Source organism: Lycorma delicatula, chromosome 8 (assembly GCF_047948215.1).
Source record: "Lycorma delicatula isolate Av1 chromosome 8, ASM4794821v1, whole genome shotgun sequence".
Taxonomy (NCBI): domain Eukaryota; kingdom Metazoa; phylum Arthropoda; class Insecta; order Hemiptera; family Fulgoridae; genus Lycorma; species Lycorma delicatula.
Window position 1 is genome coordinate 136,032,944 of NC_134462.1, and position 24,354 is coordinate 136,057,297.

A 24,354-nucleotide genomic window follows, 5' to 3' on the forward strand; every position below is an offset into this window, starting at 1 on the left:
ATTAATCACAAATACATTCATTTCAATAAATCAAATGTATCAGATAAATGAATGAGGTAGGCTTACATATTTGTAGCACAATAGCTGATTATCATTCTTGATTGTAGTGTAACATGAGTTATATGTTCATATTTAATCAATACCTCTAAAAACTCGATTATAGTTTTGGAAGTGAATAATTCAAAGTATATTGTAAAGTGTGATGGGACATCAGTCTCACTATAAGCCACCTTTATAAATAACATTTTTTAAGAACACAAGTTTGAAGTACTCAAAATTATGTTTTGTTTTTGTGATGGACAGTTTCAGTAAGTCTATTATTAATGAAATAACTATTTAGGCTGTTGGTCAAAGGTTAGTAGCCGCCTCTTGCTGGTCCGCAGCATTATTATTACAAAGTAATATTATGTATTTAAAAAATCATCGAAAAACCTGTTACTTTTACAACGTCTCGCCCAACCCCCAAGTTTTTCTTTTTCCTTTCTACTACAGGTAAAATGCGTGCTGAAAATCTATTTCCATTCCGTCCAGATGTTTTATTGTACGGATCGGGTGATTTTTTTTTATTCTGCTCTGAATGAACCGATCACATAAGTCTTCAAGCGAGTAATAACCTTGAAAATTTCCTCAATTAAGGAATAAATTAGGATTTTTTTAAGATTCTCAGAGAAGACTCTAGTTTGAGGTCCGATGACGAATATGTGGGTCATTCTGAACAGAATAAAAAAAAAAATTAGCCCAATCCGTCTACTAGAACGACCAGATGGCCAGTCCAATTTTTTTTAATATACAAGACGGAAAAAAAATAAAAAATACTAATGTGCGCTACAACCATGTTTTCATAATTTTAATTTATTAAAGAATTGTGAAAGAAAGATTTTCTAGTAAAGGTGATGGGAATTTCAACAGCTGTTTTTAAAGGTCGAGGCTTACATTAAACACCTTGCACTGGTTAGTTATGTTTTGGTAAAGAACACTGTAAACCTATTGTACGCTATTTTTACAGATGATTGGGATTACCAACAATTGGGATGTAATTACATCAATCTCCATAATCTTTTTTCAATCACATTGTGAATTAAAACTATGAAAATTTGTACGAACCGTGAAAAAATACTGTTGACACAGTTCGACTGAAAAATACCTACTTTACGGAGAACCAAATAATTATTTTTTGCTTTAAATGGCTGTCATATTGAAACCGTTGGTCGAAAAAAAAACTTATTTAAACTACAGGTCAAACTGTGCTTTGAACTATTAGTAAGCATTAGTTTTTTTCTAATCTGAAAGTTGGATTTTATGGAAATATGAGAGAAATAGGATATATTTTATCTATAATTTTCCAAAATCCTTTATATCTTGAAATAAATTGAAACTCTTAAGAATAAAACATAAGTGAGCAAGGAAAGTGGAAGTAAAACTCCACAATGATGTAAAACTCATTCTTTCCGTCAAGTGGTTTGTAAGATTATTCAAATACAAGCTTTACTTTCGTACCGAATATTATAGGAGCGTACTGCAGGCTCTACACAATGCGTATGTTTTTTCTAATGGCCATCTACCCTGTAGCACAACAAATAATTATAGATACGATATTTAGTTATTTATCACTGAATTAACTGGAATGTACAGTCAGAAGTTTTACAAGAATAGTCCGTCCTGAGTTTCTTGGTTAAGCCACTGATCTTGGAGAACTGAACTATTTATTGATGTTGCTTAGTAGATCGTTTAAATCTGGTAGATTGTGAACAGCACAGTTAATATAAATCTTGTTGAAAAGTGGTTACGTGTGTTTGAGTAGTTTCGATTTATAATTCTTGAACATAAAAACATTTTGGGAAATTATTCATAGTTATTAGTATTTACTCGAAAATAATGTTTATCTTTAATTATAGATTATTGTTATAATTCTTGTGTAATTTTTTTTTATTGGCATAATGGCTTCCACTTGGTGATAAGAATCAAATTTATTAGTTCTTGCATATTGAAAGCAAGCACCGAATTTTGTTGCTGTAATTTTATGTACTTTTGTTATTTTAATAATAAAATCTGTGTTAGATTCACGGCAAAATTGTGTTTTTCTCATTACGTCTTAAAACTTTTTAACAGTAATAAGTTAATGTATTGAAAAGTGTGTTTTAACTATTCACTGAATTACTGTTTTTATTTTTTTAACATGTCCGGATTTAGTACTAGAAGCGAAGAGGCGATTGAAAGAAAAGTGGATGTTATGTTGCCAGACATTTGTAGTTCGGAAAATGAGTTAATAGAAAAGTATGATTTAGATGAATGTGTTAAGTGGATAACGGATAACAATTTAGAAAAGGTAGGTGGATTTAAATTATTTTTCCATCTGTAATCAATGGATGTGAATTCTATTAGCATTTAGATTCTGTTATTTAATTTTTTTTTCTGTCAATAAGTTCAGCTGCAGTTGCTACAGTTGGTTAGTATTCATATCATTTGATATACTGCAAACTTTCTCATGTATACTATTTAATGTTGTGTTTCAAGTGATTTAAAATTAATAGTGCCACTTCTGTACCTTAATAGATCAGATTAAAATATCTATCAATCAGATTACACATTGAGTATTTGTTGAAGTTAAATTCTAGATATGCTTAGAATCAGAAAAACAGAAGATCTAAATTTTAGAAAATAAATTTGCAGTTTTATCAGTACTCTAGTTAATTAGTAATTAGTTTTTGAGTTATAGTAATGTGTTGAGATGCTAATCCGGTTCTATGGAGAGAGATTAGGGTTAAGGTTAAGGTTGGAGTTTTGTGGAGAGAGGAATAAACTATAAACTAACCTTAGTAGACTCAGAGTTGGATTCAAGAGTCACCTGTTAATGGTTGTAAGGTGACTGTCATCATATGACTACTAGCATGAATGGAACATGTAGTATAGTCTCTCTCTGTAGTGACCACATTTCCATTTAAACATAAATTCGCTCAAATGTCCTAAACATAAATTCGGTTAGGTGCCCTACAAGATGGTGTTAAGTATTGCCAAACCTTGGTAATTTATCCCTAAACTCCTCCCACAAAAGGTGTAACCTTAACTCTTACCTTAAACTTAACTTCTTTCCACAGAATGGAGTAGCAACTGAACAGGTCTCCATAACTCACAAAACTTATAGTTAATTGTCTATAGTATTGATGATAGAGTACAAACTTTAATCTTGCATGGGTCACCTGCTGTTAAAACCCGCTTTCTGACATTTAGATCTTGTATTTTTGACCCTAATTATATCTACTATGGTATATTAAGTATGAACAAATGCATTAATCAACTTTTATATGTAGCATTATTTCAGCACACAACATACGCAGTTGCACTAAATGATGATAAATAAATCAAAAGTGGCAGATAGTGTAGATGTTTACCATGCAGGTTCAAAAGTGTTCAAGTTCTCTGCCAAAGAGCTCGCAGCTACTATGCTTTCTTTAAGATATAGAAACACGAGCTCCTTATTTGGTATAGCAAACACATGTACATGCATCACACAGTGTTGTAGATGTAGATTTATTGTTTAAATTTTTTATGTTTTAACCCTAGAAGTTACAGTCTTAAACTCTCCAATGTTTATGTGCTTTTTGAACTATCACTGTAACAGTCTGGCCCTTATACTTTTACATCTTTACATTAATTTGTTTTCTTCTTAGTACACCAAATCAGAGAATGGTTTTAAAAATGAGTTCCATTTAAAGTTCTGTGATAAAAAAATTTAATTTGTATTAGCCTGAATTCCACTTATGGTCACGTACATTTTTTACTTTGCACTTTTATGCTTTTTGCACTGTAAAACTAGTTAATTAAATCTTTTCCAAGTGTACTGTGATAAAATTGAACTTGTGTTGAGATGATACGGGATACTATAAACAGGCATTTCAGTTGATTAGTATTCATCTGATAGTGAGGATTTCTAAATAATACCTTTTTTTATTTTTTTTTATAAAGCAATTAATAACTACAACCTTTTAGTTAATTTTCACTTTTTGAACAGGTATCTTTACAGTTTCCTGATTCTCTTCTTTGTGATTCTGTTGAAGTGTCTTTATGGCTTGAAAAACAAATCTGCAGGAAGTTGTATATCTTAGGTGATACTTCATATGGCAGGTAAATTTATTAAAAAAATATTATAATGATGCTGAGTGTTCTAAATATAATACAATAAACTTTTTTGCTAAAATATTTATCAAAATGAAATTTTCCGTAGATGTTTGTAATCTAGTGTTTTAAGTCATTCATAATTGTTAACATTCCCAATAATTTGAACATTGTACATATAAATTCTTAATTAATTGCAGAGTTAGTGATTTATATAAAAAAAAAATTGTATGAGTTTTCTATAATTTTATGAATAAATAATAGAACTCAAAATAAGTGTAAAGCCCTTTGTAATTTTTCCAAAATTTACTTCTTGTTTAAAAATGCTATCTAATAGTCATTCTACTGGGAGTTCTTTAACTCTGTGGCAAAACAGTTTACTTTCTCTTGACTATTAATGATTTTTATTGTTTAGTTGAAATGTGTATCATATCAAGCTAATATTATGTTAAGCTAAATGTTCATTTCTGTCAAGCAATTTTATATTTCTATTGTGGTAGTCTCATCACATTTTAATAACTTTGTGTGTACAAAGTAAAATTAGGTACTTACGTATTAACACCACTGCAGCTACAGCTTTATTTAAAAACAAAGTAGTCAGTCGGATTTCAGTGAAAAATGAACAGTCTCTTTATTAATTTTAATAAATGGTTATTTATATTTATTTATTTTATAAATATAATTTAACCAAATTTAACCTACGCTCGTTTCGCTCGCCAACTTTGACTAATTAACACCGTAATTTTTTGAGTATTTATTTAATAAATTCAGTAATTATTGCAATTATGTATTATTTTAATCAAAACACTCCTGTTAATTAGTCAAGGTTAGCGAGCGTAGGTTAAGTTTGGTTAAATTATATTTATAAAATAAATAAATATAAATAACCATTTATTCAAATTAATAAAGAGACTGTTTTGAATCTATGTTAAACTCTATATTGGCCCATTTTACACCGAAATCCGATTGACTACTTTGTTTTTAAATAAAGCTGTAGCTGCGGTGGCGTTAATACGTAAGTACCTAAAATTAATTATAAACAATAAAAAATAGTGAGCACTATCCAGATGTTGAACCAGCCTCTTTCATCCATTATTTTGTTCTAGCAACTGGTGTGTAATGGCGACTAAGTTTACCAAGTAAATATATGTAGTGTGTGTAGATGTTAATAATAATGTATATTTAGCTATCTGGCTATTATTCTGTGGACATGATTTATATTTTTCTTATTTTATTTCATAGCTGTCATTGTTAATACAATAATTTCTTAATTTTTTTTTTTTTTTTTTTTTTGCTATATTGTATAAGGTGTGACAAATAATTAAGAAAAATTGCTTAAGAATAGACTGGTACTATGTAGACACTCTTACACAGGAAATAGATGTGTAAATGCCCCCTTGATTTTAACACAGTATTTTTGTTGCCTTCTGAAATAAATTCTCATTCAGTAATCAACATACCCTCTCATCACATTTTTGTTGGAGTGTTATCACCATTTTGAATAGCCCTCTTTCATGAGGTTGAAAAAATGAAGTTTGCGAGGTGCCAGATGAGATTGCTAGAGAGATGCTGCTATACCACATCAACTGCCACTATATGTGCTATATCACATCCATTTGAAAATCTATGATAGGTATTTATTGACACTTAAAAATACAATGCCTTTAGCTGGCCATCCATCTTAAATTGACTTTCTTCTGAGAGTCTCTTCACCATTTTCAGATATACTACTGCATTAATTTCATTGTCAGTGAGTCCGTATTTAGTGCATATACCATCTTAGTTATAAAAGAAAATTGTTCTGCAACATCTTTCTGACAGAGGAAATTGTTCAACACTCTTTCATATGAAGATGGGAATAATATATCAACTGAATTTCATTTCATTTTTAATAAGAAATGATTAATCCAGCAATAACCTACATTGATGGAGGTGATTGTTTTCATCATGATATTTTTTTGCCATACCAATATAAAAAAAACTGCTTAAAAATATTGTTATTTGTGTTAAGTTGGCAATAAGCTATGTTGCTAATTAAAACACTCATCTCAGTATTGAAGATAATCATGGGTGGTGTAGTTTGCACTTCCATGTGCATTGTTGTCAATGTCAATGTGCCTACTATTGAATGGAACTCATCAGTTTGCAATCATGACTTATAATTAGTTATGATGTCACTATATATTTCAAGTAAATGGGAATTAATTTCTAATGGGGGTTAAATCTTTTGGCCATAAAAAACAAGACTTTCAAATTGGTTGCTACTTTTTTTTATTGAACATGCTACTTTTATGATAACTATACAAGCAAATAAAATATTGGGCAAATAAAATTATATTCCTTGAAAGGGGATGTGATTTTGCTGTTTAATATCTCTTATGATCAAGTAATTATGATAAATGCGATTAAATTTTTGATTTCCCCATCTTATTTTTATTGTATATTTTTCATATAGCTAATTTTTAAAGACTGTGCTACTTATAGTGATATAACGTAATTTATTTTCAACATACATCATTGTGGACTCCAGTTGAGAATGTTGTGTAATTGAAGTTGTGTAATTATTTTCTAATTGATAATCATTTTTGTTTCTTTGCAGTTGTTGTGTTGATGAAGTAGCAGCTGAACATATAAATGCAGATGGTATTATACATTTTGGACATACTTGTTTAAGTCCTACAGTTCGATTACCAGTGTTTTATGTATTTCCAAAATATTCTCTTGATGTTACAAAATGTGTATCGATTATAAGACAACATTGTTCTGCTGTGGAATCTCCGTTTGTTTTAGTTTTAGTCTTTGATGTTGGTTATAGCCATCATATGAGTAAGTTTTTTTTTATTAATTTTGTGTGCGATTAGTCTTCATATTTTAATAGAAATATCTGTTTGATATAATGAAATATTAAGACACTTGAGAAATAGATTATAGTAAATTTATAAATTTATTTATAATAATTTCTCTCAAGGGTATTGGTGTTTATTTTTCAATTTTTAATGAAATTATAAATGAAAAAAACATTTGACTTTACGTGTGTTTTATAGTTTTTTGGATAATTATGATGAGGTTGTCCAAAAGGTTCACAAATTTTTTTTATAAATTTTTTAGATATATTTATAACAGAGTAAGGTTTGTAAAGCCAGCCATGTAAAATGGCAGCATTTCATGACTGTGTTGTTGAGGCAGGGTGAACAACCTTGCCTTGGATCGGTAGACTGGTTTCCAATGTGCATTTGCCATGAAAGCATATTATAAAAACGGTGACAGCACACGCTGCTTACAGGGAATTTCAGTATCACTACAATTTAGAAAGTCATGATTGTGCTCTGTCTTGCCATACGATTAATACAGAGGTTGAGAATTTTGAGGAGACTGGTTCAACTTTAAAGAAGAAACCATTAGGAGCTCCATAAACTCTGAGAACTTCAGAGAATATTGAAGCTGTTTGGATTTCGTTCACAATAAGTCTCAATGTTTTGCTCATAAACATTATCAGCTTTGTACCTTGACAAGACAACCACTCCATGAAGACTCCATCAGGACTTACAGTTCCATACAAAATGCAAATTGTGGCACAGTTAAAACCAATGGACCTTTTGGTGTGACTGCAGTTTTGTGAAAAAATGATGAAAAAGATCAATGACTACCCTAGTTTCATTGAAAATTTGTAGATGTGGGACAAAGTGCATTTCCATGTTAATGGATATGTCAACAAACAAAAATGATATTGATCCCCTAATAATCTTAAATTACATTACGTAGCTCATAAGTCTTTACATAGCTTTAAGGTTACCATTTGGTGTGTTTTATCTGATGCGGCTTGATGGGGTTCATATTTCTTTAAAGATGAGAGAATATTCAATGACTGTGAATATCCTCCCACAGTATTTAAACATACAAAGTATGTTTAAATACTTGAATTTTTTGTGCCAGAACAACTCAAAAACTTCCCTGAAACGGATATCTGTGGTTCCAGCAAGATGGTGCCGTGGCCCATACTGCAAGAACATCAGTGATAACCATTCGACAGTTCTTTGGTAACCATGTAATCTCACGGTTTGTTGACATTCAAGATCGCTGGACTTAACAATGTGCGACTTCTGTTTGGGGCTGCCTTGAACAAAGTGTACAGCCCTTGACAAGGTACAATTGCTTAGCTGAAAACCAGAACTCAAGAGAAAATTTGCAAGATTTCCACATTGATGCTATATTTATATAGTGCTGTGCAAAATCTTCACGTTTGATTCTTTGAATGCATACAGTGGAGGACACCACCTACTCGACATTATTTTCAAAAATTGAAAATTGTTATTTCAGCCTTAATGGGGTATATATTGTTTTAATTTTCAACAATAAAACTTGCAAAAATATTTATCATTGGTGGTAGTTATTTCAAAATTTCTTGTTTTTCCTGATCCACCTTTATATGCAAAAATAAATTAAAAAAACATTTAGTTTACTGTATACTAGATAAATCACAATTGTAATGGAAAAAAGGCCTTATTCCAATTTCTCCATAATTTTAAGTTCTGTTACTCTTTACATTGAAATTTTGAGTAGAAACAACATTACCTTTAATACCTTATGGACCAATTGAAGTTTGTAAACTACAAATTATGAAGATATGTTACCAAAGTAATGGAATGAATAATTTATTCTAAATGACTTTTTGATGTGACAATCGATAATTTTTTGAAACACCAGGACAAGTTAAGAAAAGTTAAATACTGAGAATTGCCACTGGATTCCAAAAAAAATGGAATTCCTCCTTTTCATGTTTGTTAATCAACATAACAGTGTGTTTTTGTAACAGTAACTATAGTATGTATGGAGTGTATGAAAAGAATATCAATGATTTTAAAGCTATTTAATATCTCTTAACTTAAACTACAATAATGAATTGCAAATAAAATGAGAGTAATTCTTTCACAGTTTTTCCCTTCATTTGATCAATGTGAGCACTTTCGTCATATGGGACACATGCCCAGCTCATAGAAGAGTTTTCCCATATTTTAACTAGCATGTCTGGAGTAATGGAAATGACAGCTGGTTCAATCCTTTCCTCAAATCGGGTAGATTGTAGGTAATAGAGGCATGTACACAAGATCCTAATAAAGTAATCACATGTGATCAGATCAGGTGACCGTGGAGGTTCACAAACAAGCTTTGTCATTGGATCCATGCTGACCGATCCTGTTCACAGTGCTAGTGAGGAGGTGCATCATCTTGTTGCCAGGAAAGAGCCACATACGTAGATATCCAAGTAAGCAAGTTACTTGCTTCAGCTAAAAAAAGGTCGGTTTGTAAACTTAATTTTGGAAAGTCCTTTTCATATTGTAGGAGTACATCGGGATTTTCTGATCTCCAGATATGGTCATTATATGTGTTAATTTTTCTACTAAGATGAAATGTTGACTCATTATTAAACAGAAGACGATCTTCATACTGTAACATTCAGTTACGAAGTCACTGTACACATTGTAGTCTGTAGGCTTCAAAGCTTGCAGTCAGGTTGCTTCAAAACTGTTATAAACAGTTTGGATGCATATGTAAGTGTTTCCTTAAAACATTCCACAGTTTCATCACTGGCATTGCTAGTTCATGGCCGGTCTTCCTAACAGATTTTTTATAACTACCAGGAAAGACTTCCCAATATATTCAACATTTTCTTCAGGAAAGACTTCCCAATATATTCAACATTTTCTTCAGGAAAGACTTCCCAATATATTCAACATTTTCTTCAGACACCTTCAGTCCTCCTGTACTCTTCCTTTTACATAAACATCTGGTTGTTTCATACAGATTATACCATCAATGAATGTTATTGTCACTTGAAGGCTCACAATTAAACTTTCTATAAATCCATGTTGAACTGTAACTGGGTTTACATTTAGCAAACTGCAAAACACAGAATAGGGATTCTGTTCAGAGTCACAATCTTTGGTAGTGGTACTGTGAACTGGAAAGGTAGGAGCTAAAATTTATATTTTTTCTCTTTTATTCTAGTCTTAAATCAACATTCTACACCTCGTCCAAAAGATATTGTGTAAAAAATTAAAACCCTTACACATTTTTTTTGTACACCTGGTATATGATTTTGTCTTGTTATACGACTGATTAACTTGGACTACCAGGTCTTTTGCTACATGTGAAAGAGTATTTTATTTTAATAAGCGTGTTTGTTTTTGCTTGTTTAGAATTTATTCGTGATGGATTATCTGACTGTGATGTTGTTATGGCTGAACCTATTAAAAATAAAAATCACAGTTGCGCATGCTCAAAGACATGCTGCCTTTTAAGTGGTGGTACAGAACATTCTATTTATAAATTAGGACGTGGTTATTGTCTAGATAATAGTAATGAGTCAAAAGATATCGTGTTTATTGGGCCAAAAGAATCACGATTACTTTATAATTTTCGCATATCGCTAAGCGGTAAGTGTAATTTTATTTTATTGCTAAGGATCCTATATTATTTTACTGTTTGATCCTGGAAAGGACAATTTCCTGGTGGTACTTGTATTCCTCTCCAGGTTGATAATCCTCTCCTTTTTCGTTCTTCCTTTTCTTATCTTTGATCCCATTTCTTCTGGATAGGTTCTGTGAGAATGTGGAGGCAGTACTTGGTGAAGTTGCTGCTTCTTTAATTCTAAACAGTTTGAATCAGTTCATCTTATAACATTCATGTCTTATTCGCTACTTCACCATTACCTTGTTTTTGTTGTCTATATTTAGTTGTTATCTATCCAAGAGTTATTCTTATTTTATTTCATAGCTGTCATTGTTAATACGATAATTTCTTAATTTTTTTTTTTTTTGCTACATTGTATAATGTGTGACAAATAATTAAGAAAAATTGCTTAAGAATGGACTGGTACTATGTAGACACTCTTACACACAACAGTCTTTTTGTTGCTTCTGAAATAAATTTTCATTCAGTAATCAACATACTCTCTCATCACATTTTTGTTGGAGTGATGTCACCATTTTGAATAGCCCTCTTTCATTCAATGTTATTACATTATTTAAAAATTTAAATTAATAATTACTATTAATTTAAACAGATTACTTTTCATTTTCATGTTCCATAATATGTGTTCAACATTTTCAAACAGTTACTAACTAAAGAAAATGTTTGTATTGTTATAGGTATTGTAATTTTTTCTAATTATTGTTTGTTTTCAGTTGAAGAAATGATCAAAATTGTTTTTGAGATCTCATTTACATACCACTTACCATAAAATTTTGAAATATGAATAAAATGTTCAGATATGTTAAGGAAAAACATATATAGACCTTAAGTATGTCATCCAAACATGTGTCTGTATTTATATTAGGTATAAATTAATATATTGTTTAAAAATCATTATATTGTTTCACATAGAATTACAATCAAATTGTACTAAGCCTATGAGTTTATTTCAAATTGGCATTTTGCAGCTAATAAATGTTTCTCTTATTTTATTGTAATAAGATATTAATAATGTTATATTATTTCTCTAATTAATATCCAATTGAAAAAGAAATTATTTAAATATAAATGATGAATTAAGTAATGCAAACTACCTACCTTTTTCCAGTATTAGCTAAACCAATGAATATGTCATTACTTTTCTAAACACTGTACTTTCAAAACTGGACCTTTCTGTGCTACTGGCTTGTTTTGTGTATGTCATCAAAAGAGGTCAGACCATTGGTAAAAATTTGATTTTAATTTGAGCTAACCTGCTCTATTTTTCAAGTTTTTTTTTGTAAACAAAGTTATTGCCCAACCATAATCCTATACAAACAGACCCAAATTGAGGTAATGGGCTAACTTGATAATGTTTACAAATTGAAACATCATGCTTTTGCTTCAGTTTTGCGTGAAATGCAAAAAAAATTTTGTAAATAAAATGCAATTTTAGGAAATTATAGAAGACAACAGTACAAAAAAATTTACCACTCATTTTCCCAATAAAATTATGAGTATAATTATTTATTTAATTGCTGATGTTCTGAGAACAGTTCATTTGATTTTGGTAAATCAAATATTAAAATATAATTTGATCTAAAAAGTAAAGATCTATGAAGTTAACTTTATTAATGTTATTCTTGGAACCACGTCTTATCTTTCTGAATATGTTTTAGTCAGCGACTCAAAATATCACTTATGAAAAATTACTCTGTAAAATGTAATACATTGTTAGTTTAAGCCTTACTTCTCACCTAATAATTAGAGTTACCTCTAAAATTCTTACCTCTATAACCCTTTTCTTAAATTCTATTATTATTTCTAAAAATTCAGATCAACCTATTCTCAGTTGTACTTATTACATTTTGTTCATGTATTCATATGAACTTTTCTGATTTTTTTAAGTAGGTATAATTTGAAATATATCATATGAGCCTTGAATATCCTATTATGAGAATAGTTTTTCTGGTGAATTAATCCAGCAATTTATCGGGCACTTGACTAGTTCCTTTAGTGCTTTTTTTTTGCAGAAGCTTACTCTACCAGGAAATGGTCTATGCGTTTTGGGGCACAGGTAGTGTGATAGAATTAATTTATTTCCACCATGCATTACTTGCCATCACATGGTTCAAGGAATTTTATCTTAATATAAAGTGAAACTATTGCAAGTGATATATTTGTGTTATTTTGTTTTATTTTACAGGAAATATGTGTTGTTACTCTGGAAATGGCCAGTTGGAACCTGTTGATATTGGAAAAACTTTGCAGCGTTGTTGGTATTTTATTGAGAAATTAAGAGATGCAAAAACTGTCGGTATAATTGTAGGAACGCTTGGTGTAAATGGGTTTTTAGAAGCAATCAGAAGAGTTTCTACTCTTATAAGAAGAAAAGGGAAAAAATGTTATGTAATTTCAATCGGTAAACCAACTGTAGCAAAATTGGCTAATTTCCCAGAGGTTAGTAATATAAAAATTCTTCTCATCTAAGGTAATTTGTTTATTAAACAAGGCTTTTAATGTTGGCACTTTAGACTTACTCATATTTTTCAGTTTCCAGGATACTAGAAACAAATAGATATTGTCAAGAGGTTCTAATTGTTGCCGAATCATTAGGTTGCAGAAGAGGTAATGTACTATCTAATGATAGTAGTTCTAAAATAGTTTAGTGATATTAAAATTGATTCACTTACGCTTATAGTAATGTTCAGTGTAAATTTACCTCACAGTTATTTTATAAATTGTGAATTGCGTTGTAAAACAGTACACAGTTGAATTGATAAATTCTCGCAAGAGCACTCAATAGTTGTTGATAAAGACTGATCTGGCCATCCTATTCACACTGCAACAGAAAAACAGAAGGCGAGTGAACCTCTGGATTTTGTGTCTGAAAACCTACATTACATTAGTCACTGTCATCTGAAAGTCGTATTTAAACATCTGGAATTCTATTATATTGAGTTTTTAGTTTTCCATTTAAATGTTTCATCCATTTCATGAATTCATAAAAGAATAAGTCTGCAACTTTATGTGCTACATCTGTCATTTGTTGTTCAACCAAAAAAATATTTTTTTTTTTAAATGAGAATGATAACTAATTGTTATAGTTATTTCCACCAGTTTAATGGTAAATTCTTCATTGCAAATCAGTTGTTTAATAGCAGATTTTCAAGTCAAAGGTTCTAAGGTTCAAATCTTAGTAAAATTTCCTAGTAATCCTAGTAAAATAGGGTGGATACCAGTGTGTTTTGGTGGTTGGGTTCAATTAATAATCGCACATCTCAGGAAAGGTCGGCCTAAGTCTGTAGAACACTACTCCTCATTTATGTCATACTTACCATCCTGATCTCATTGGGACTTGGCTAATTGTTCAATAGTTGAACAGATTGCAACGTACACTTTAGGAAAATAAAAAATAGTTTTGTCCAGTTTTTGCTTTTAACCAGTGTTTCTACATCAAAATAAAATTATTAGTCAAGTACTTGGTAATAGCCATAGATTAACTTCAAAACAGGGTAAAGGTGTTATTTTTCTCTCAAACTCTATGATAAAACAATAGTGTTTATTGCTCACTCTCCCCCCTCTCACTCAAGCATGTGTGCACACGTGCTCACTCACTCATAAACTCATGTGCACGCGCGTACACACACAATACACTCATACATACAGTTATTTTCTGTATTTTCATGGGATTTTAAAAATGAAACGAATGTCTTAAATTTAAATGTAGTTTACATTTAAATCCCTTTAGGATACCTTTTTTGGTTTCATAGATAAGGTTATTACATTGCTAACTGTATATAATACTTTTTTTGAATCTTGTTAATAAATAGCTCGTAATACTTTTATTACTGCTAGTTTTCTGACTGCAAATTTTATTTCTCAAATCTGTCTATGATATAAAAAAATTTATCAGTACTAATAAATGCATAGATTGATAAGTTTGATTAATAAAGATTAAAAATTTTCTATTTAGTTCTTATTCTTTCTAAGACAAAATAGCACTTAATTTTGTGGATTGACCAACTCCAAATGAATACCTTTTGTCTTTTATGATTTTAACATAGATTCAAGGGATATAGTAACATGCAAATGTTAACAATCAATCACATACTTGTGAGAAGTGTCTTAATTGATGAGACTGGAAAATCATGAATGTGCTGTAATGCATGTACTGTCTATTCACCTCAGTTCAAAGTTTTCAACTTACGGCTTGTTTTTGGAATAGTTTTTGAACATGCCTCATATTATAAACTAACTTTAATCTTAGTTCTTAAAGAGCACTTATTTAAAAATGAAGCAGTAATATCTGGTTTTGTTATTTCTGTCATTAGGAGATATAATACTATATACAAAACTTATAGACAGGATATGAGGATAGTTTAAATATTAATGAAATTAAGTAGTCCTTAAGAAATATTTTGAAATTAAATGTATATACTTTTTTTAGTTAAGGAATTATTTTGAAAGTAGAATTTAGTAGAAAGCAGAAAAGTATAGATAGCTGCTGCCACATGTATGTGAATGTTATGTAATAATAGCATAAATTTAATTGTTGATGTGATTCTTATTTACTAATCAATCAATTATCCGTTGATGTACTCCTGAAAAACTTTTGAATCATACCTTTGTCCTCTTTTACTTTGGCTACCTATCTCATCCAATCTTTCTGTTGAAAATTTCTTCTCTCCTAGTTGAAACAAATCTCTTTTGTTATTTCATACTCAAACCTTGTTTACTCCTTTATACAATTAAACCCATTCTGATTTCTACAATATCTTCTATCACTTCATAGTGATCTATATCTAATTTTTACTTCTCTGTTGGCTCTTGCCTGTTACTTAACTTTATTCAACTCCATAATATCTAAATCTTTTGCCATCATTACATCTATTACCTTCTTCCCAATTTTCGTGTCTGTTTTAAAATATTTTCTGTTTTAACTCTAAAATCTGTACACCCATTTTGGCTCTTCTCTTTTTTCTTTTCTCCTAGTTTATTTTCATAGTAATTCCAAGTTTTCAAATACTACTCTTCATTTGTGGAAACGAAATGAAGAGATTAAACTCTCTTTTAATCTCTTTCATACATTTTAATTTAGGCAATTATTATGATGAGTTGTTACCCAAAATCATATTTACCTCTATTTCCAGCATAAATAAAAGATTGTAAGACAGATGAAAGTGGAACCACCTGCAGTCCTTTTAGTATCAGAACTGTAAAGACAAGAGTTTGGTGAAGAGAGGCCAGACTGGTCTTTTTTTATATAAAGACATAATTGAACTGTTATTTCTCTTAATAGGTGTGGTGCTTATAATAACGTTTTAATCATGCATTTGTACTGAGTTTATTTTTATTTATGATTTGTAAACATATTTTCTTCTCTCTAGATAGAAATGTATGTGCAGTTCTGGAAAACAAAAAAGACTTCTATCAGCCAGTTGTATCTATAATGGAAGCAGAAATGGCATTGAATGAAACAAGATCATGGAGTGAAATTTCAACCAGTGATTCCAGTGATTTTAGAGATGTTATACCAGGTATCGTATCAAAACTAACTGTATTTTGGAAATAATTATTATTTTTAAATAACTTAATCACAAAATATTTCATTCATAAAAGGGCTGATCTCTGTAGTGGAGTGATTTGTCTTTCATCCAGAAGTATTTGTTTCAAGTCCTGGCATGGCATTTTTCACACGCTACAAAAAAATTCATCTATTGTTATCATCAGTCAGTATTAGTTATGGATTGCCAACCAGAATAAAATTAATATTGAGCAATTAATTTCTCAATAGGCTTTCTTTCCTTCAAGTCAATTATAGACAATCAACACTATTCATTTTTCCAAGGGAACAAATTATACATATTTAATTATGTTAAAAAACAAAATTATAAAAGGAAATGTACTTTTCAATTTTGTGATGAACTTATGTGAGAATTTTAGGAACATCAAGGGATGTCCGTCATGTTTGCATAATATACGAGGCACATTCATAAAGTAAAAGGTTGGTCATTAAAAGAGATAACTTGTGAGAAAAATTTTTACTTACACTTTATTTTACTATATATCTGTTATACTTTTCCACATAATCGCCATTCAGTTCTAAACACTTTTCGTAACACTGCACCAGTTCATTTAACTACTCTGCATAGAAGTTCGCCACCTGAAATTGAACCAGCTGAAAATGGCAGTCTTGAGTTCCTCGTTGTTTTCAAACCGTTGTCCACCAAGCCACATATAGAAGAGGAAGTAGTCACTAGGTTGAAGGTCAGGACTATATGGAGGGTGGTTAAAAAAATTCCCAATGAAAATCTTGAATCTTCTTCTTGGTTAAAGTAGCGGTGTGAGGACACATGTTAGTCGTGAAGGAGGATCGTAAAGGAGAACTATGCTGGACTATAGTTTCCATATCATCAATTTTGGATTGCACGTTTCAGTTTGGTGAGAATATTTTGCAGTAAACATCAGCTGTAATTGTTGATCCATATTCCATGAAATCAACCAAAATTGGTTGATTTCGTCCAAAATTGCCCTTTTTGTCCCAAAAAGCAGTAGCAAACATTTTTCAACTAAATACGGAGATAGCTTAAACTTCTTCGGTTTTGGGGAACTTGAATGGCGCCACTGCATTGACTGTTGTTTAGATTCTGTGTTGGTGTAGAATATCCATGTCTCGTCGCCCATAACAGTGTGGGAAAAAAATCATCTCTATCTTGTCAATAGTGGTCCAAAATGCTCATCTACTGCACATTCTTTGCTCTTTTGGTTGGTGAGCATTTTCAGTGCCCATCTTGTACATAATTTGTGATATTCAAGCTTTTCTGTGAAATCTTGTAGTTAGAGGTGCTTCTAACATGCGGAAATCGATCAGCTAATCATCAATCACCGATCACATTGCAATTTTCGGTTCACTTGTTCAATGATTTTTGTCGATCTGAATACTGGGCTCTCCACTCTACTCTTCGTCATGCACATTTGGACAGCCATTTTTAAAGTATTACACCATTGTCTAACTTATCCTTCACTCATTACACATCATTAAGTCATGTATCCACTAATGTAATAATTTTAAACAAATTTTTAATATTTTGCAGTGGAGTGTTGTAGCAAGAACTCAGCATTATATTGATATGAAGTCACCTTGATTAATATTTTAAAAATAATCAATAATGATTTAGGTATTAGTATTAAGGTATGATTAAGGTATTATGTATTAATCAGTTATGATTATTGCTTAAGTTATTAGCTACTATGTGTATAAAGTTTGGATAGTTTTTTCCCCATGGACCCATATCTACAACACAAAGAACAGCAATGATGAAACTGGATTATTTTTTAATTATCATCATCAAAATCTTAAGTTCATTACAGTCTTATTTAATACTTAATTTGTGATATCTACTGAAAAACTAATTGAGCCCTGTAATAAGTAATTGTTTTCCCCAATCCCATCTATATTAAAGAAGTTCCCCTTTAATATGAAAAACTGTGAAAGCAGACATTTATCTGCTTTTAATTCTGTAAACCACTTTATTAGTATCCCAGTCAGTGGTTTCCAGTTTAGAAAGAGTCTAAAAATGTGTTTCATCATCATCATCATCAACTGGTGTTCTGTGGCAGGATCCTTACACCATCATTGTCTTCATCCATTTCTGTCCTTGATCACCTTCTCCTTCATCACTTTGTAGCTTCTAGTTCACCTTGTTTATTATCTTCATCCTTCTTCTTTCTTGCTTCCTTTCTCTCTTTACTAACTCTTTCAAAGCATTGTCAAGATTCCACTTCTTCTAACCACATGTCCTAACCATTTTCTTTTCTTTTGTACTCTTCTTGCATTAGTGCTCTTTCTTCTTTAACCCTGTTCATTATTTTATCAGTCACCATTTTATTTGTTCATATTTTTTTCCCCATCGTTCTCCATATTCACATCTCAAAAGCTTAAATCAGTCCTTTCTCATCATCTGTGTTTTACTCCCAACAAGACACTCCTTATATAGTAGTTGGCTAACCTCTTCCTTAACTCTTTTAAGTCCAGAATTTCTTCTGCAGTCAAGCGGTGAAAGGTAATGAGAGTGATTTGTGTATTGAATAATTGTTGTAAATATACAACAGTGTAGTTAAGTGTATGTACTTTTTCAAATGTACATAACACTGAGAATTCTCTCTCCATCTAAACTACTTCATAGTCCACTCTATGAGTTGTACTACATTCCTATATCACTATCTCTTGATATCATTGTTTGGAAATGTGAGTCCTACTGATAGTTATATTGGGAAGCCTTTGTATATATATATAAAATTAATTTATTTTATAAAAAATAAAAGTTAAAAACATTGGTGTAATTTATTTGAAAAATTACATATTTAATTACTGTAACTTGCATACACCCTTGTCTTTTGCGTCCTTGCATATAATGGGCACCTGAAAATTAAGGTTTAGTTTTTGGGAAAAAAGGTAAAACGTAAAATTTTCATTTGATTTCTATTTATTTTTTGTGCAATAAAAATAAAATAATAAAATATATATTTTAAACGTAAATTGTCATTAAATACTACATTTTTTTTTTTTGTCTTCAGTCATTTGACTGGTTTGATGCAGCTCTCCAAGATTCCCTATCTAGTGCTAGTCGTTTCATTTCAGTATACCCTCTACATCCTACATCCCCAACAATTTGTTTTACATACTCCAAACGTGGCCTGCCTACACAATTTTTCCCTTCTACCTGTCCTTCCAAAATTAAAGCGACTATTCCAGGATGCCTTAGTATGTGGCCTATAAGTCTGTCTCTTCTTTTAACTATGTTTTTCCAAATGCTTCTTTCTTCATCTATTTGCCGCAATACCTCCTCATTTGTCACTTTATCCACCCATCTGATTTTTAACATTCTCCTATAGCACCACATTTCAAAAGCTTCTAACCTTTTCTTCTCAGATACTCCGATTGTCCAAGTTTCACTTCCATATTAAGCGACACTCCAAACATACACTTTCAAAAATCTTTTCCTGGCATTTAAATTAATTTTTGATGTAAACAACTTATATTTCTTACTGAAGGCTCGTTTCGTTTGTGCTATTCGGCATTTTATATCGCTCCTGCTTCGTCCATCTTTAGTAATTTTACTTCCCAAATAACAAAATTCTTCTACCTCCATAATCTTTTCTCCTCCTATTTTCACATTCAGTGGTCCATCTTTGTTATTTCTACTACATTTCATTACTTTTGTTTTGTTCTTGTTTATTTTCATGCGATAGTTTTTGCGTAGGACTTCATCTATGCCGTTCATTGTTTCTTCTAAATCCTTTTTACTCTCGGCTAGAATTACTATATCATCAGCAAATCGTAGCATCTTTATCTTTTCACCTTGTACTGTTACTCCGAATCTAAATTGTTCTTTAACATCATTAACTGCTAGTTCCATGTAAAGATTAAAAAGTAACGGCGATAGGGAACATCCTTGTCGGACTCCCTTTCTTATTAGGGCTTCTTTCTTATGTTCTTCAATTGTTATTGTTGCTGTTTGGTTCCTGTACATGTTAGCAATTGTTCTTCTATCTCTGTATTTGAACCCTAATTTTTTTTAAATCCTGAACATTTTATTCCAGTCTACGTTATCGAAAGCCTTTTCTAGGTCTATAAACGCCAAGTATGTTGGTTTGTTTTTCTTTAATCTTCCTTCTACTATTAATCTGAGGCCTAAAATTGCTTCCCTTGTCCCTATACTTTTCCTGAAACCAAATTGGTCTTCTCCTAACACTTCTTCCATTCTCCTCTCAATTCTTCTGTATAAAATTCTAGTTAAGATTTTTTATGCATGACTAGTTAAACTAATTGTTCTGTATTCTTCACATTTATCTGCCCCTGCTTTCTTTGGTATCATAACTATAACACTTTTTTTGAAGTCTGATGGAAATTCCCCATTTTCATAAATATTACACACCAGTTTGTATAATCTATCAATCGCTTCTTCACCTGCACTGCGCAGTAATTCTACAGGTATTCCGTCTATTCCAGGAGCCTTTCTGCCATTTAAATCTTTTAATGCTCTCTTAAATTCAGATCTCAGTATTGTTTCTCCCATTTCATCCTCCTCAACTTCCTCTTCTTCCTCTATAACACCATTTTCTAATTCATTTCCTCCGTATAACTCTTCAATATACTCCACCCATCTATCGACTTTACCTTTCGTATTATATATTGGTGTACCATCTTTGTTTAACACATTATTAGATTTTAATTTATGTACCCCAAAATTTTCCTTAACTTTCCTGTATGCTCCGTCTATTTTACCAATGTTCATTTCTCTTTCCACTTCTGAACACTTTTCTTTAATCCACTCTTCTCTCGCTAGTCTGCACTTCCTACTTATAGCATTTCTTAATTGCCGATAGTTCCTTTTACTGTCTTCATCACTAGCATTCTTATATTTTCTACGTTCATCCATCAGCTGCAATATATCGTCTGAAACCCAAGGTTTTCTACCAGTTCTCTTTATTCCGCCTAAGTTTGCTTCTGCTGATTTAAGAATTTCCTTTTTAACATTCTCCCATTCTTCTTCTACATTTTCTACCTTATCTTTTTTACTCAGACCTCTTGCGATGTCCTCCTCAAAATTCTTCTTTACCTCCTCTTCCTCAAGCTTCTCTAAATTCCACCGATTCATCTGACACCTTTTCTTCAGGTTTTTAAACCCCAATCTACATTTCATTATCACCAAATTATGGTCGCTATCAATGTCTGCTCCAGGGTAAGTTTTGCAGTCAACGAGTTGATTTCTAAATCTTTGCTTACCCATGATATAATCTATCTGATACCTTGCAGTATCGCCTGGCTTTTTCCAAGTGTATATTCTTCTATTATGATTTTTAAATTGGGTGTTGGCAATTACTAAATTATACTTCGTGCAAAACTCTATAAGTCGGTCCCCTCTTTCATTCCTTTTGCCCAGTATATTTCCTTCCTTGCCTTCTCCAATGCTTGCATACCAATCTCCAACTATTATTAAATTTTCATCTCCTTTTACGTGTTTAATTGCTTCATCAATCTCTTCGTATACACACTCTACCTCATCATCATCATGGGCGCTTGTAGGCATATAGACGTTAACAATCGTTGTCGGTTTAGGTTTTGATTTTATCCTTATTACAATGATTCTATCGCTATGCGTTTTGAAATACTCCACTCTCCTCCCTATCTTCTTGTTCATCACGAAACCTACTCCTGCCTGCCCATTATTTGACGCTGAGTTAATTACTCTAAAATCACCTGACCAAAAGTCGCCTTCCTCTTCCCACCGAACCTCACTAATTCCTACTATATCCACATTTGTCCTACCCATTTCCTTTTTTAAATTTTCTAGCCTACCAATCTTTTTTAAGCTTCTAACATTCCACACTCCGACTCGTAGAATGTTATTTTTTAATTTTCTGGTGACCCCTTCCTTAGTAGTCCCCACCCGGAGATCCGAAAGGGGGACTATTTTACCTCCGGAATATTTTACCAAGGAAGGCGCCTCCATTATTGCTATGTGAAAATGCAGAGAGCCACATTTTCTTGGAAAAAAAGCAGCTGTAGTTTTCCATTGCTTTCAGCTGCGCAGTACTCAGAGGACTGAGTGATGTTGATACGGCCGTTTAAGTCGTCCTGACTCACGCCCCTAACAACTACTGAAAGAGCTGCTGCCCTCTTTCAGGAATCATTCCTTAGTCTGGCTCTCAACAGATACCTCTCCGATATGGTTGCACCTTCGGTCCAGCTACTCTGTATCCCTGAGCACTCAAGCCCCCTCACCAACGGCAAGGTCTCATGATTCATAGAGGAGGTTAAACTCACTAATTAGTAAAAACTATTATTATTTTTAATAAAATGTTGCATTTATAAACCAACTTCATCTTGATCTATTTTTCTTATCGATAACACTGTGGAACAATAATTTTGCTTCCTGTAAAACTACAACTGAAATAAATAAAACATAACCGCCAAATGCCAAAAATCCTTAAATTTTATTCCCATCACCCTCAATTTTCAAGAAATACATTTTTATACGGTTTTGGTTTTTGTAATTCATATCTGTGATGAGCAGTGATGTTTCACAAAATGTTGCAAATAAATAATAAAAAGCAATATTGTTAATTCTACTTTTCTCATCTTCTGGATTGATGTATAAAAAACAGCTTCTTCAGATGTGAATGTTAATAACTATTGTCAGTGCTTCAACATGTCTTCTTGAAAGTGTGTGAATAACAGCAATGTTTTTTGTTATTTTTGTGAACAATTTATGTTGAAATCTCAGAGGAGGTCAGTGACTTCATTAATTTAGAAAGCTTATAAACTTTATTTTGGTTGCTCAGTTAGAAGTCAAGACAAACCACGGGCTCCACATATGTGTTGTTCAACTTATGCAACTGACCTTAGAGCTTAGCATACTGGAAAAAGAAGCTCAATGCCTTTTGCTGTGCCCACACAGTATGCCTGGAAAGTTCCCAAACTATATTAAATAAAAATACAGATTTAAAGATAAAAAGATTTACTCACAACAGCCTTCTACATAGAACCCTTCTGTAGTTATACACTCGTTGCAATACCGGTAGAGCCCATCAAATGCTCTGGAGAAATCAATTTGTGGGATCGCCTTCAACTGTTCGGTGCAAGCCCTTTGCATGGGCGGAATGTCGTCGAAAAAGCAGCCTTCATCTTCAGCATGAGTTTTGGGAACAGAAAATAGTCTGCTCAAGCAAAGTCTGGTGGGATAAGACGGTGATTTGATTTGCGACATAGTAACTGTTGCCATTTGTACCGGGGCATTATCGTGCAAGAGTCCAACTGCCCAGATCCTGGTACTGGGGTCGGATTTGACAAATGCGACCCATGAGGCGTTTCATTACTTCCAAATACAAATTAGAATTCACGGTTTGACCGGTTGGGAGCAGAGGACTCTTTGCCACCCATCTAATTTCTCAGATGGAACTGAAAAAAAAGCAGAGCTCCTACCTTCCAAACTACTGGAAAGGCATCTATTGCAGGAAAATGTCAAAACATCTGTTTATCGCAATTGTGAAAAACATTTACTACATTCGTTTCTTCAAAGTTTAATATGACCTTTGCCACAGACATTGATGGAATTATGAAATCTGAACATAAACCAAAACAATGGCGATTGTTTATAGATGCTTCCAAGGCCAGTTTGAAAGTAATTCTACTTCATATAGGAAATTTTCTTCCAATTGTACCTATTTTCCATGCTATAAATATGATGGAGTCATGCGAGACAATTTTATATAGATACTATTTTAAGTTTAACAATTTTGGGACTACAAATGTAAGATATGTTTCACTATCATTAAAATTTATGAAGAGTAAAAGAAATTTAAATTTCATAAAATAAATATTAGAAATGGGTGCAGATGTTAATGTAACATATGACCATGTAGGAAATTCAATATTACTTACTGCTAGCAGTAAGTAATTTTTTTAGCGGTGATGATATCGACGTTATTTAATTGTTGATTGATTCTGGTCCAGATACCGATGCTGAGAATTGTTCTTGGGAAAAATGTTTAATGAAATTACCATTTAATGCAGATCAAGATTTGTGTTAAAAACTAAATGAAGGAAGACTGGATGATATTGATGAAAGCAGATTTGCTTTCATCAATAAAAAAATTATCATTCACTTTGATGAACGAATTAAACAATGATTGCTGGTATTTCTACTATTAAAGAATGTGTAGATATTAGATTATTATGATAGATTATTAGATTTGGACAGATGCCAGTCCAATTTGTATTTG

At 31.7% G+C, this 24,354-nt stretch overlaps 1 protein-coding gene across 15 annotated transcripts in view; it reads left to right on the forward strand.

Moving 5' to 3' along the window:
• Positions 1-1,391: 1,391 nt before the first annotated feature.
• LOC142329303 (2-(3-amino-3-carboxypropyl)histidine synthase subunit 2-like) overlaps positions 1,392-24,354 on the forward strand; it is a 30,144-nt gene continuing 7,181 nt past the window's right edge. For 4 of the 15 annotated variants that reach the window (XR_012757448.1, XR_012757449.1, XR_012757450.1 and 1 more), the window contains exons 1-7: positions 1,442-2,326; positions 4,010-4,122; positions 6,713-6,939; positions 10,311-10,547; positions 12,770-13,023; positions 13,098-13,191; positions 15,958-16,103. Coding sequence is in view for 7 of the 15 variants with exons in the window: in XM_075373768.1 (XP_075229883.1) it covers positions 2,177-2,326; positions 4,010-4,122; positions 6,713-6,939; positions 10,311-10,547; positions 12,770-13,023; positions 13,098-13,191; positions 15,954-16,103; positions 17,661-17,695 (1,260 nt within the window). In the remaining 8 variants the exon portion in view is untranslated. Of the gene's footprint in view, positions 2,327-4,009; positions 4,123-6,712; positions 6,940-10,310; positions 10,548-12,769; positions 13,024-13,097; positions 13,192-15,953; positions 16,104-17,660; positions 18,018-24,354 lie in introns of those variants that run through there. The other 11 variants (XR_012757452.1, XR_012757453.1, XM_075373768.1 and 8 more) reach the window with 10 other exon arrangements.